This window comes from Fulmarus glacialis, unplaced genomic scaffold (assembly GCF_000690835.1).
Source record: "Fulmarus glacialis isolate BGI_N327 unplaced genomic scaffold, ASM69083v1 scaffold6911, whole genome shotgun sequence".
Taxonomy (NCBI): domain Eukaryota; kingdom Metazoa; phylum Chordata; class Aves; order Procellariiformes; family Procellariidae; genus Fulmarus; species Fulmarus glacialis.
The window spans coordinates 14,472-29,023 of record NW_009192055.1 but is presented as its reverse complement, the minus strand read 5'-3'; the positions used below and the strand labels follow the sequence as shown (position 1 = coordinate 29,023).

Genomic DNA, 14,552 nt, shown 5'->3' with positions numbered 1-14,552 from the left:
GTGGAAGGATCGAAGCAAATACTAACGAGCCATTTCAAACTTAAATGCCAAAGCCCAGCCTTGTGATATAATTAAATCCCAGGATATACTCTGGACCACCTGCCCTATGAGTTAACTGTACTGCTCATGAATTCAGGAATATTTCTAACAAATAGCATTAAAAAAACCCACCTCACTAATCCATAGGTTGGTTGTTTTTTAGCCTACAACTGGTGTCCTGTACAAAGAGGATAATTACATTATAATGACCACTGTGGATAAAGAAAAATATAAATGTATACTTCCACTGATAGCAAGTGGCAATGAGGTAAGTTCAGTCAAGTCTTTTTTGTAATTATAAGCTGTAGATGTAGACAAGTCTTTACAGTATCTTTTTGGTTACTTTTTTTTTTTTCCAAAATAAAGACTTTTTTTTTCCCTGTAAAAGGAAAATCATCTGTAGAATGCTTCACAATTTCACAGTTTATAGTAGATGCCTTCACTTTGTAGCTCTATACTAAGTGGGGCCAATCTGAACAATCTTGAGGTCCTTATTTGTCAACAAACGATTGCTGTAGTGTTCTGTTTATTGCTAGGTCTATCACTGATTGGGAAATTCTTGTAAGTAATTTTAAGTAATATTGTCAAATTCTAGGACAGTAAACAACTATAAAGGTTGTTAACACTGCTATTGTAACCGCTGTATCTGAAAATACTATCCCAGTAGTGCTTCTACCACCAGTAATATAAGCTTTATTCTCTGTCATCTATTCCTTAATTGGAAATTTGAATGCACAATGTGGGGTTAAAATTTTTAAAAAAAAGAAGTATATAAATACATTTGTTTGCACAAGAGAAGGTAGATTGAGGAGGCCTTTGGTGAGGTTTGTCATCCGTCACTTTTTCCTCCAATGGTTCATTTTTTCCACACCGTGAGAGCTTGCACAGACAAGCTGTACTCCTGTGTTAGAGACCTCCATTTTGACTCAGCCCTCATCCTTGAAGCGATTGACAGTACGGAGTGCTTCACTGTAGGTGAGAAATCTTTAGTACTGAAGAACTTTGTGTGGAAATCTCTTCAATAGCATGCATGTTTATAGCGCAAAAATTACGCAGAAATAAACTTTCACAGTATTATTTATACTTTTTTTATCAATTATTTTAAAATTACATAAAAGCTGTGTGATGTTCCAATTATACTGCGTCAGTGCGGCATGAGCATTGACTAACAAATGAAAAGATTAATGATGCTGTTTTCCTATTCACACCCCAAGCTGCCACTCTGGACGTGAGGAAGTTGAGAGCTCCTTCTCTTTTGCCACGTGTATTTTTTAAACCACAAAACTTCTCTGTTTCGTTCTTCATTTGTGACTTTTATTTGCCCCTTCTTACTAAACTAAATTATCTTTTTTTTTCTAATCACCACACAGCTCCTTCAGGGCAGGAATTAATGAGATTTTGTACCTTCTAATTTTGCGATACGATTTTTTTTTTTTTTTTTACTATTGCAAATGAATATTAACTAACCAAACTACTATTAATTTTAATGTAATGAAATATCCTTCTATTGTAGGAAGAAGAAAAGGACTATAAAGGTCCTACTCCAGGAGAATTGCTGGAACCTCTTTTTAAGCAAAGTAGCTGTTCTTATAGAGTATGTTACTTCTGTGTTGATAATTTAAATGCTAATCAAAAGTTTACAATCCACTCCATTTCAAGGTCTAGTGTAGTAAACTGGATAAATATGTCTCAGACTTCAGGTAATAATTTAATCCAGAATAAGGTCTCTACAACTTTATGACTATATCTTAATATTGCTGATAAAATTCTATGTAATTGAAGATGTCAGGATTCAAATAAATTGGGTTGCTATAGTAGCAATTTAAAAATGTGGATTTAAAACATTTGCTTCCAGGAGTCAAGCCATAATGTGTGACAGTCTAATGAAAAGCATTTCTCAGAAAGTGTTAGAAAACCAAAACAAACATGCTTCTAGATATTCTGAAAGTTTTCCAGTTTTTCATCAACTGTTGTCCCAATTCAAAGACTCATGTCTTACATTACAAGAACAAGCCTAATACCAAACAAGCTGGTACTGAGAACCAGAGAGGGCGAAAGTGGCCAAATACTATAGCTACGCAACATCCCACACAAGTCCCTCAGGAAGGAAGAGTGGGTCAAACGCAATTGGTAAACAGCCTGTATCTACAGCAGTTGCCAAAACCAGTCTGTGCTTAGCCCTAGTGATTTTTGGGCAAATTTAGTTTTTACACCTTAGTTAAATTTTTTTCCCTTGTTTTATCTGTGTGAAATTTAAGGAAAGTTTGCCCGTTGGGTTTATTTGGAACGTCATTAAAATGCTTGGGGAGCACTGAGACCATTCACTGTGCTATTGTTTTTGAGGGTGCCCAAGCTCACCTGCTTGGGCTGCATTTCATTGCTGCAAAAGCCAAAATTTGGGGGAATTTTTTTTTTGGGGGGGTGTGTGTAATGTATCTAAACAGAAATTTTTAAAAAAAATTATTTATTTCTTTTTTAAGATTGAATCTTACTGGACTTACGAGGTCTGCCATGGAAAACACATCCGTCAATATCACGAGGAGAAGGAAACGGGACAGGTAGCCTTCTTACAATTTAGTAGTCTCAACCCCCTTTTCCACTGGCATGTTCATGCTTAACTCCTCTAGAAGAATTGAATTCCTGTACACTTGAAAAAGTATGGGAAAAGGTAACTGAAATTTGTTTTAATTTCTTTTGATTGTAGAAAATAAACATCCAAGAATACTATCTGGGGAATATGATGATAAAGAATCCATTATCAGAAACAGGTTTGTCTTACATTCTTTTACTTTGCAGATGCTAATTAATTGTTTGGGTTTTAATTTTTACTGTCTGAGAAATATGCTGTAGAAAACTGATTCCCAGTGCAATAGAATAGAATTTTGTAGATTACTCTTTCTTTTTTTTTTTTTTTTTAACAAAATGTATTGTTTTCAATTCCTTTTCAGCATCTGACATTGCATACATCCTGTCAGTTTTGCCATGCTGTCCAATTGATTAGATTAACTAATCTGCAATAATTAGCATCAGGGAAAGAAAATACATAATATAAGAAATGGAACTAATATGTAACAGACCAGACTTTGATAATGTAGCCTGTTGCCACTCTTTTTTGGGGTGGGGAGAAGCATCTTTCAAACTGAGCAGAGTGCAGAGTGTGTAGCACATCTTGGGCTTTGCTATTCTGTGATAAAACATAGTCTGCAAACCCAAACACTTACAGCCTTTGCAGGTAGATTTGATCCTTGGGACTGTTTGAGTCTTTTTTAAGGATTCTGGCACAGACTTTCAGAAATACTGAAGTGCCTAAAGCGGGACTTTGGTGGAAATTAGGTAGCTGAGGCCCAAACTCAAACTGTGGTTTAGAATAACTAATTTTCTGAGCACTTGCATTTTTTGCCCGTAAATTTCTGTAGATGCTGGAAGTTCTTGTGGTCGCATCTGCCAGTATCTGCTTTCCTGGGTGAGCACTTTGGCGGTATGTTAGTCCAAAGAACTCTCAAAATCCACAGACTAAGCGTTCATTCATCAGAGTTGATAGAAACAATAGAAAAAAACATAATCTAGTTGTGGTTTGTTTTGCTTTTTTTTTTTTAATTCTAGGCTAGTATGTAAAAGGTGGGCACCACCATTTCTCTCTTCCTAAAAGTGATTAACTTGAATGCCTCAGTCTTGGAGGGGATTTAGCGCTATTAATCCCGTTCACTTGAATTCCTGCCTGCAGCTTTCAGTTAGGTATCTTAGTCCTGAAAAGAAACACGGCTTCAGAAACTGCATTGTTTGGCATTTCTTTATTAGTGAGTTACAGTGCTTGTTCGTGCTGTCATTAATCCTGTGCAGAGATGCCTAATCGTCCCTCGATGCTGCTGTACAGAAAACAAAATGTTTGAGTTACCAATTCTTTTGTGGGGCTAGATGCTGAAGTTATGTGTAATGATAGTTCAAGTCATCATATCTGAGTCTTTTAGGATGTTGACCCTCTGTCCTCTCCGCTTAGGTGGCAGACTGTATTCTTTCTATGCTTCCTATACAGCAATTCACGCTACTTCTCTTAAAAAAAAATAACGTGGATGGTTTCTCAAACGAAAGTGAACTGAATCGTAAGTGTGATACAGTAAACTTGGAAAGCTGAGTGGGTGACAGCAGAGCAGAGTGGCCTTTTGCTCACCTGATCCTGAATGGAGTCCAGACTATCTCCTGAAGCAGTTCAGAAGGCTAAGGGTAGCTCTCATCTGTGACAACTCGCAACCCCTTCCCCGTAACGAGGTTTACTCTCATGATCATTAGTATGGCATGCAGTCTGGCCTCACTTCTTCCTACAAGTGTACCCTCGGAGGCTGGCTAGTGGGTGGGCAGAAGCACTTGCCCGTTTACTGTCCCAGCCTGTAATTCACTCACTTTGAAAAGAGTAGTCAGCTACCCCTCACAGAACAGCAGCAGTGACACGTTCTCCTGCCCTGAATGGCCTTCCTGTGGTGTTAGGGCTGGATTTGGCCTGTCCTACAAACTCAAAATTGTTTCAAGACGATGATAACTCATATTTTATTCTGTTTGCTCTGAACCCCAGATCACTGTTTATTTCCTTTCTTTCCTCTTTTGCACCTGCAAGTTCATGAAATTGACTCTTGGCAGTGTATACACAAAGTCCTAGCAAATACACAAAACATTACAAACTTCTCTGTATATAATTTCATTTTATTTCAAGTTCACAGACTTTATGCTTACCTCATTCTTAATTATTCCCTAGATCAAGAAGAGAAGGAAAATCCAAAAGAGAGTGCAAAAGAGGCAAGTGAAAAACATCTATTTTAACTTTTGCCGTCAATAGTGGAGGCAATTTATATATGATGAGATTATGTAATTAGTTCCCTACCAAAATGAGTATCAAAAAATGAAACTCTGTTCCTGAGCTGCACTCTTCTCACTTTTGATTATTAGTCCCAGCTCAGAAAGCTTATTTAGTCTAGCTAGTCAAATTTCTCGCCCTTCTACTTATTTACATTAAAGTTACGCTAATCTTAAATGAGATGAATTATATACTCCTCTTCTATGAAGACAATACACGTAACCACAAAGTCACATTATGGTCTAGCGACAGTTATTTTTCCAGCTACATCAGAGATCCCAGCTCCCTTAATGACACTTCCATGCGTTTTGGATAGGGAGAAATGCTTAACAAAATCCTACAGCACAAAATCCCTAAAAGATTTCTTAGCTGACTTGATGACCCATCCCATAAAACTCTGTGCTTCCCTTTTCCATTAGAGAACTTTTCCATTTGTTTAGGCCCCCAAACTCAATTCTGAGTTACTGCCTTTATAGCAAAACAATGGAAGTACCTGAAGCACGTTGGAGTTTGGAATTAGCAATAGCAGATTTGACCTGTGGACAGACGCACGCCTACCTTATTTCCAGTTATCCTTCATTTTAATTCTGAAATGAAATTTTTGTCTACATGTTCTTTGTAATGCCGATTTACGTAGCACAGAGTGGTCCTTCTGCAGTGGATCTCAGAAAATATACATGCCTGATAAGCATTTTGGAGGTAGTTGGGGGAGAAGACCCAAGTCAGAAAATGGCCCATTCTAATGGCAGAGGCAGTTACGTGTCTTTGAAATTAAAGAAAACTAGGTTCTTTGTAGTTAACTTTTTTTTTTAATTTCAGAGGAAGTTAAGTCTTTTACTGACTTTTGTTTTTTTACAGTATTTATGATGTACATACACTATCTTGGTTTCAGTCCATAAAGAATTTAGACCTGCAATTTGCATGGAATCTCTAGTCATGAAAGGGAAACAATACATAACACAGCTGGGTGGCGCTTAAAGTAACCAAAAACTGCTGCAACTAGAGATTTATCTTAAGTCCTGCTGGGGTGCCTTTCAGTTCTGTGCAAACAACAGCTATCTCCATTTAGATTTCTTGAATAGTTACCTTCAATGAAATGCATAGGCATAATTTTTCAATTTTTAAGGAAAAATCAGTTGTTTCATTCAGAAAGAGAGAAAGGGAAGGCACCGGTACCCTTTTTGTCAGCTCTTCTCTACACAACCAGAATGTATCTTCATTTCCCACCTTTGACTGAATATTGTGGAATAAAGTGGATGAGTGACTGGAAGGCAAGGAACGCCCGAGCAGTTAAGCTGCCGACCTGTTCATTCTTTAACCTCATGAATGTCTCATTGCTTCATTCATGATGGAACAGTTTCCAGAAGGAAAGAGTCCGTGGCCTGTGACAGGGTAACATGGTTTGAAAACCAAAATAGGTGAGATATAGAAGGGTCTCAGGTCCCCAGGTTAGTGTCCTGACCACAAAAGGCACCACCGCCTTTTAGCATGGAGCCTGATTTGTTTTGCACTGAAAACATGTACTAGCTCAAACACCACAGGTGGAAAAGGTCTAATTTTTGGGTTCCAGCATGGCTTTTGCACAAATGGAACTTTTGGTACCCAGGAACTTTAGCTGCTCCCAAGATGGGAGCCAGGAGAGGGACTTTTACCGGTTTGTGGAATTAATTTCTTAAAGTGGAAGCTGGATAAAACATATGAAGGAACAAATCTGAAGAGAGCTTAAAGCGTATGCAAAAGTGGGATTTACTTTGTATGCATCATTAACAGGTGGCGTGGGATACTCTGGATAAGGAACAACCCAGGCTGGGTATGCTGTGAGGTGTAGTGCAGGTATCGGGATGACTTGGCAGAGGCGTTTTTAGATTCTTCATGGCCTGGCACTGAAGTGAAGGTGACGTACCTGGCCAGACCTGAGCTGAGTCTGGCAGAGCTACTCACATCTCCCTGTCTCCTAGGCTACAGGGTGAACACAGCTGGCGTGGTGCTCTTCCAAAACATTGCACCCAGCTGGCAAGCTTTCTTAGAACTGAAACATCAGGCAGCCTGTGCAGAGAAACCAGCTGCTTTTGCAGTCAGAGCTTGTGTGGCTCGGTGCATTTGTGCAGTGCTGTGCTGGAGGTGATAAACCAGGACGTGTTTGGATGTTGTAGAAACACTGAGTAACTACATAGGGGCTGGTTTCAATCCAGTGTGGCTCTGCACAGTGTAATAATATTTTTCGTTTCAGAAGAGTCGAAGGAGCTTTACTGTGATTCTTAACTTTTACTTTCTTTCACCTAGATACCTACAAAAAATATAGAAGGGCAGATGACCCCATACTATCCTGTAGAAATGGGAAACGGCACACCTTGTAGCTTGAGACAAAACCTTCCCAGATCAAGTACAGTGATGTACATCTGTCATCCAGAAGCTAAACATGAGATTCTTTCAGTAGCAGAAGTTACAACCTGTGAATATGAAGTGGTTATATTGACACCTCTGTTATGCAACCATCCTAAATATAGGTACAGTACTCAAATTTTGGCTAACATTATCACTTCAAATTTTCATTCATTTCCATGCATGTATGTGTTTATATAAGTCATATATCCAGCTGTGGTTTCTGGTACAGAGCTGTAACACTTTTATGTACTTACTTTGGCAAGTGCAGTTTTGCCAAGTCTTAAGTTTTCATGTTAAGTTGCACAATATTTGCATTTTGTAAGTCTCTAGCGATTGATGCCATATGAGAGGCAGATGGGAAGTATAACTTTATTTTCAACAGGTAAGTTTCTAGCCCTGTCATTCTGGAGAAACACAAACCAGGGCATTAAGACTGCAGCCGGATTAAAACCACCCTGTCTTCTCTTAGTTTATGATTTCAAGGTCTTGGGGGATCATTTTCATGGTATTCAAAGACTGCAGATTGAATATATGCATTACAGGTGTGCATAGACTTCAGCTTCTCTAATTTCAGGAAACAGAAGTATATCTTCAGTCATAACCTTAACATGTATTTTAGCAGTACTCCCAAGTTAAGGAGCTCCCATCTGTCTCTGTCTTGCTTTATTGCCTTACCTTCAGCTGTATAAGTCATTTTCATATGAGGAATTCACAATTTCAGTGTTATTTTCCAAAAATCAAGTTTAGGATTCTGTCCCCGCCCCCCCCTCCCTGAATTGTACCATGCACCTAAGGGATACCCTTAGTCTCAATAGTACAGATTTTTGACCTTTCAAGGGGTGTAAACAGAATTGCAAAGTGCATATGACACACAAATGAAGGGGGAAATAGTGGCAGGAGTTCTGAATTTCCCATGTACACGGATGCCAGAACAAGTGAGTATTTTATCACTGTTCTGAAATAGACAACAAAGTCTAAAGGACAAAATCCTCGATCGTGCATTTTATAAACACTTGCCAGTTGGAGTAAATAAGTTATGCTATTGTGCAGTATTTAGTATCAATTATAAATTTTCTCATGTAGATGGGTTTGGCAATACTATGTTATCTGTTGCACTATTATCTGTTTACTATATGAGTCTTTTTTAAGCCTCTGTATCAGTAGAAAAATAGAAAGTGCACAGGCAAATTGTTCTATCGTTTGATAAGAACAAAATCTTGAGCTGCTACCTCCTTCCAAAGGGAAGGCACAGAAGGCTTCCTGGCCACTAGCAGGAATTACTTAAAATAAACACAAGATCTTTATTCTCCCACTTACGTCATCTTAGTAAATGAAGATAGGTGGAGATAGCAGGCTGGAAACGCTGCTCAGTGTCAGCAGAGGTAACAACAAACAAACCTCATTTTAAGTTAAGTGCACTTTTCCTGTCATGTGTTCCTGAAACAGCACTAAGCAGTACTTCAGCCACCAGTGCTTTCCTCTACACCCATTCTCTTACACAATAATGCACTTGCATTAACTTAGCAAAATTATATCCGTTAGTTCTAGTTGTTGTTCTTATTTGGGTACAATTTGACTTTTTTTAAATTGGCGGGAACCGGGGACAGGGAGGAAGGCAGTGAAAAGTAATATTTGTCTATTGTAACTATTAGTCTTAACGTTGTATAAATAAAATTCAGATAAAACTAGGCTGCTTTGGTACAGGGCTTATTTAATCCAGAGTGCAGTTACTATTTAGGAAACGTTTTCAGATTCTTCTAACTACAGTGGTGATTATTATACACGTACTGCTGTGTATTACAGGCTCTTCCTAGGAGGACATCACAAAAAGCCACCTTGCCTCTGAAACATATCTGCATATTTACTTTGTAAATAAGCTTTCTCTAAAGAGGACCTTTTCAATGGGACGAGTAATGAAAACTGAACAAATGCTTCATTTGTCAGTAGGATTTTCATTTTGACGTTCGCTTTCCTTTACTATTTGCTGTTAACGCTTATTTGGTGTTTGATGAGGCCTTTATTGGTGTAAACTAAGGAGAAAGCCGTGTTAACTCTGCTTCATCTTTTTGCTTTTTCTTTCCTGAAAAAAGCTGCTTTTTGCAGACGTAGCTCGTGAAGACAGCGATAAAGGAATAATGCGTATATATGCAGTATGAAAAGCCATACATGTCAGATAATAGAAGAATGTATTATTTTAATTATATAGGAACTGCATCCATCAAGTTTAACCTTTGCCATTTCCTGGCTTCTGAGAGAGTTTTGTGGAGCCTTGACACTGCATTCATGGTACCCATGCAATGCAGTTTGCCTCTTAACTTTCTCCTTTTGACAAAGAGGCGATAGGTTGTGTTGCCAGTTGTCTGGCAGCAGTAGGAGTGAGAGTATGCGGAGCAAAAAGCGTATTTACATCAATTGTAAGAACAGTGGTGCTTTGGCTGAGATGGTGCAAGTACAAGAGAAAAAATACACACCTCAGCCCAGCTCAGTCAGAAACGTACAGCAATAAAAAAGTCTTTTCTTTAAGGCATAGTAAGTGATGTATTGCTAACTTGTTTGGACAGGTTCAGGGCTTCCCCTGTGAATGACATCTTTTGCCAGTCTCTGCCAGGATCCCCACTTAAACCTCATAATCTGGAACAGCTGGAGAAACAACAAGAAATGATGAAGATGCCTTTTAGAAGGGTTAAGGAGGTAGGATTTCTTTAATTGTAAATAGAAAAAATACTTATTTTCCATTTTGTAACACATACAACTTTCAGTTCCATGGAGTAAGTTCTCTTACCCAACTTTGTAAGACCATGTCAGTCTTTCAAACGGTCTTTAAGCTTGTTGAAATCACCTGTAACTGACTTTATTTGGAAGGAAAACAAAGCAAGTAAGTTTGGGCTACTAATTTAAAACTTTTGTAGCCTTTGTAGCCTACAGTTTACAAATGTGTTAAGTTTTTGACTTTGAATCTTTTTTTTCAGCTATGCGGAAGACAGTGAAAACAATGACAAAATGCTTTCGTACTTTTTCCCACAGCCTACTTCACTTAGTATTAAGTAACTTCCTATAATTTGTAAGACTTTGCAAGGGGCACATAAAACCTAAATGGGTGTATTTGTGTATACTTCAATTTCAGGAAGAAATGCATTCAACGAAAGAAGAGAAATTTTCTTCCATTCATAAGCCCGTTGCTGTTGGAAGCCATCAATTACTAACTGTGGGAACAACCCACATCTCCAAATTGACTGATGACCAACTTATAAAGGAATTTCTTAGTGGTTCCTACTGCTTCCATGGGGTGAGAAATAAAGCTGCGCATGATAAAATAGCTACTCCTTAATTGCACATACTAGTTCATGTTTTTGTTTAGTTTTTCCATGAACTCTGATAGTTGCATTCTTATACACACAGTAATTGCCTTTCCCTGCATTGATACAGGGAAGGCTTATATATCCAAAGTCTATGCCAGAAAGGTATCTTTAACCTTTCTGTTGAAATTCAATTTATTTGAGCAGACAGTGAAATGAAAGTAGATCATGGGAATTGTTCAGTGCTAATTTTGTTAATGAGAAGAAAAAAAAAAAAACTGATAAAACTTACTGAGAGAACAGCCAGCAGAGAGAAGGCATCTGAAGTTTTCCCTGTCTTTGCAAGAGGAAGGTATTTCTTTAAAAGGTGAAGAGGGGGTATACAAATAGTTTAAGGAATTTAGTCCTCTGTGGCTCTTCCAAGAGTCTTTGCTTAAAGTCATTTATTCCATCCCTTGCCTATGTCAATTAGTCTAATAAGAGATTCTCTCTCAGTGCAAACCTTGAATCAACATATCTAATTAATAGGTATAGAGTTTTACAGCTAAAATAGCGAGTGATTTAGGGTTTGGAGGGAAATGGATGTGGTTGTTTTGAGGCGTTTTGTTTGGTTTGAGGGTTTTGTTTTGTTTTAACGCTGAGATTATGCCTCTCCCTAGGGTGTTGGCTGGTGGAAGTACGAATTCTGCTACGGCAAATATGTTCATCAGTATCATGAGGTATGTTTAAATAGTTTTATGTTGTGCCACTAGATGGCTGTGGGGGGAAAAAGGGTTAGAGAATCTGTCTACAATATGAAAAAAGAAGCGTCCTTTCCTTGGCTGATCAACATCTTGGGTTTAAGAAGTTGGATTTCAGAAAATAAATCCTCCTTGTGCTGCCTGAGTTTATGCAGGGGGATGTAGGTACCATGTCAGGTAGAGCACAGTGATAATCAAAGCTGAAAAAATGCGGGGTTTTTGTGACTCTTCAGGTCATTGAAACACGTTTATCAGCTCACACAGCTGGGTGGCTGTTCTGAAGAGACCATCAACTTGACTCTTGACCCTGATACGAGATCAGTCATAGTTTGTCCCAAATGCAAGAACATGTTGTGTTGACAGCAGCAGACTTGCTCTAGAAATGACATTCTACATGTCATTAAAATATCCTCACTGCTAATCGTATAATACAAGGTTAATGATCAGCTTTTCCTTTTTTAGGATAAGGAAAGTGGCAAGACTTCCGTGGTTGTGGGTACCTGGAGCAAGGAGGAACACATTGAATGGTCCAGGAAGAATGCTGCTAGAACCTACTATCTTAGAGAAGATGGCACACAGACAGTTAGGTACGGTTACAGTCACCACGATTACTGCTCTGGCTATCTGTTCCTGCATTGGTCTCGTACTTGCGATAGAGAAGAATAATGCCAGGGCCCACTTCTGCAGTGCCTGAATATTCAGTTTATGAATAGATACAATAAACTGTCAAGAGCAGTGTGTATAGGTTTATTTTTTCCCCCCTAATCAACATGCAACATCAGAAAAGGTAATTCAGCACTTTGGATATGACACAGAGAAAAATCTTCCAAAAGCAAACAACTATTTGCTTCTGCAATAACTGAAATACCACGTTACTTCTTTTTTTTGTATATTACCGTTAAATATTTGAAGAATGATGAGATACTGTATCACACAAGTTAGCTGAGTGCTTAAGAGTTGCATTTAATATTTCCAAACTTTTTCATTCCAATCTTTTGTGGCAGGATGGTGTCTCATTTCTATGGAAATGGAGATGTTTGCGACTTAACAGACAAGCCAAGGCAGGTGACTGTGAAATTGAAGTAAGTTAACTTTGATTTGTGATGTTTTGTGTCTCTGCTTCCTATGTCAGAGGGGAAAGCCTCTGTTGTCCTCACAAAGCTGAGAAGGCAATGACTGTTAGCTTAGTAAAAACGCTATAGATGCTAGGGAAATACATGTTTTAGTTTTGTGCTTATTACGTGCTAAACACTACAAAATTTCTCTTCTGTTTTCAGATGTAAAGAATCTGATTCCCCTCATGCTGTGACCATATACATGTTAGAGCCTCATTCTTGCCAATACATCCTTGGGGTATGTAAAGACATACTTGAATTCCCTGAGATCAGGTGCCACCTAGCAGAGGACGTCGCCAGGTGTATGTTTAAAATAGCCCCTTCCTCCAGTGACTCTTCACAGAAGAGACTGTCATGTCCTTTAGCCCATATACGTAGCTGCTAAACAAGTACTGCTTTTTGTTTAATTGCATTTGCTTAGAGAAAGGAGGGTCACTATTAATTAATTACATTGTTAATAAATGACAGAGGTCATACCCCAAAGTAAAAAGCACTTACCAAATATTCCAGAAGATGCTCGAGTACTGTGCCTCTTGCGATCTGTTGTCATTAATCTCACCATCTCTGTTGCAATCTCCTGTAAAAGTTTATCGATGATTTCGTAGTCTTTAATGTTTTGATCTCTCATGTTCAAGGTGGAGTCTCCAGTCATCTGTAAAATTCTGGATACAGCGGATGAATACGGGCTCCTTTCAGTGCCCAGCTAAAGACCATACAGCCTCTGAAGCAAGCCATACCTGTCAACAACCCCGCTGGCGTTCTCCACGTTAACATCCCGCCTGCGAGATGACAAAGGCAGAGAGAAGCTTTCAGCCAACCAACCTCACCAGCAGAATTCTGTAAGATGAGGGACTCGTGAACCACTTTGTGTATAAGTATGTGTATATAAGAGGTTATCGATAAACTTTTAATGATTAAAATCTTGTCTTGCACTTCCTGTTTGACTTGTGTATGACACGTTCTACAATGATCATCATTAAAGTATAAATCATCAACTTTAAAAAGGCAAAATAAACAAGGTCCGGTTTCAAGTGAGGAGTTCAACTGCCAGCAGAATGAAAAAGTGAACCAACGCTTCTGCTCAGGAGCCTTCAGGAGCCACTGCAACACTACGTCCTTCTACTGCCGTAACTTACCTTGGCCAAACACAAACGGTACCTCAGTTTGATTGCTTGGAACTGTATTAATATCCCCCTCCTCCTTCCTGTTACCTTACCCTACCCCCTTCAACTGTTACTTCTTCCCCCAGCCTGCGCTGCTTTCCACGACTTTTTTTTTTTCCTAATATTAACACCGTAGGGCTCATCTTAACGTATTTATTTTGCTGAACACTCTTACTGACATCAGTCAGATTTGCTGTTTTGCTTCCAAGGTACGATACTAGGGATCTACAATCGGCATTTTTGTGGCAGTTGTCAATATGAGCTAGACCTCTAGACTCCCCCTTGCCTGTGTTCAGCCGTGGGTGTTGTACGTGTGTCCGAGTTGTTTCCTTTTCAGTGACAAAGACTCGGCGTATCTACCTGCCTCTTCACGGACGACACCAGGATGGAGGTCTGTGTTCTGGGAGCACACCTACCTTGCAAATACGATTTTTGGTGCAGGCACATGAAGTTTTGATCTGCCGGCAACATACATTCCTAGAAGATAATTGAAATATTATTTAGCAGCAGTATCTCAAGTAGATTTCCATTATACTTCTAAAATAGTAGTTTTTAAATAGCCAAAAAAGCCCGTTTGTGAATCATTGGTTTGTAGCCAACACCCACCATGCCCTCCAGGATTTCCTTCCCCCAGGAGAACGTTGTAGGGCTGGCAGAAAGCCATTTCAGTGCTTTTACCAGCTGTGATGTTGATCGCTTGTTTCGTGGATGAGTTACTCCCCGTCACAGACAAGATCACGCGTGTGTCCTTTAGCCACCCTGCCAGCAGGTGCCCTGCGCTGAGCATCCAGTGGAAGGAGGCCAGACGTGGCGCGTTTACAGCTGAGAAAGCTTACTGAACGCTCTCTCGCAGTTAAGTTCCGCCACGGTGAGCTTGAGAGCATTGTGTGAGGTCTGTAACGACGCGTGTGCTGGAAGGGGCAAAAGCTGGGCAGCGTTTTGGTCTGTGGCAGCGGTGTATGGTCGGC

The 14,552-nt window shown here is 39.2% G+C and overlaps 1 protein-coding gene across 1 annotated transcript; it reads left to right on the top strand.

Moving 5' to 3' along the window:
• Positions 1 to 202: 202 nt before the first annotated feature.
• On the top strand, positions 203 to 13,353 carry ERLEC1 (endoplasmic reticulum lectin 1; the record flags this gene model as incomplete). Its single annotated transcript, XM_009586907.1, has 13 exons — positions 203 to 307; positions 1,553 to 1,633; positions 2,520 to 2,597; positions 2,744 to 2,807; positions 4,787 to 4,827; positions 7,169 to 7,392; positions 9,832 to 9,961; positions 10,395 to 10,556; positions 11,226 to 11,285; positions 11,769 to 11,893; positions 12,311 to 12,388; positions 12,584 to 12,659; positions 13,057 to 13,353. Coding segments are annotated over 13 exons (1,296 nt in total), but the record flags the coding sequence as incomplete, so codon positions are not given.
• Positions 13,354 to 14,552: the final 1,199 nt, after the last annotated feature.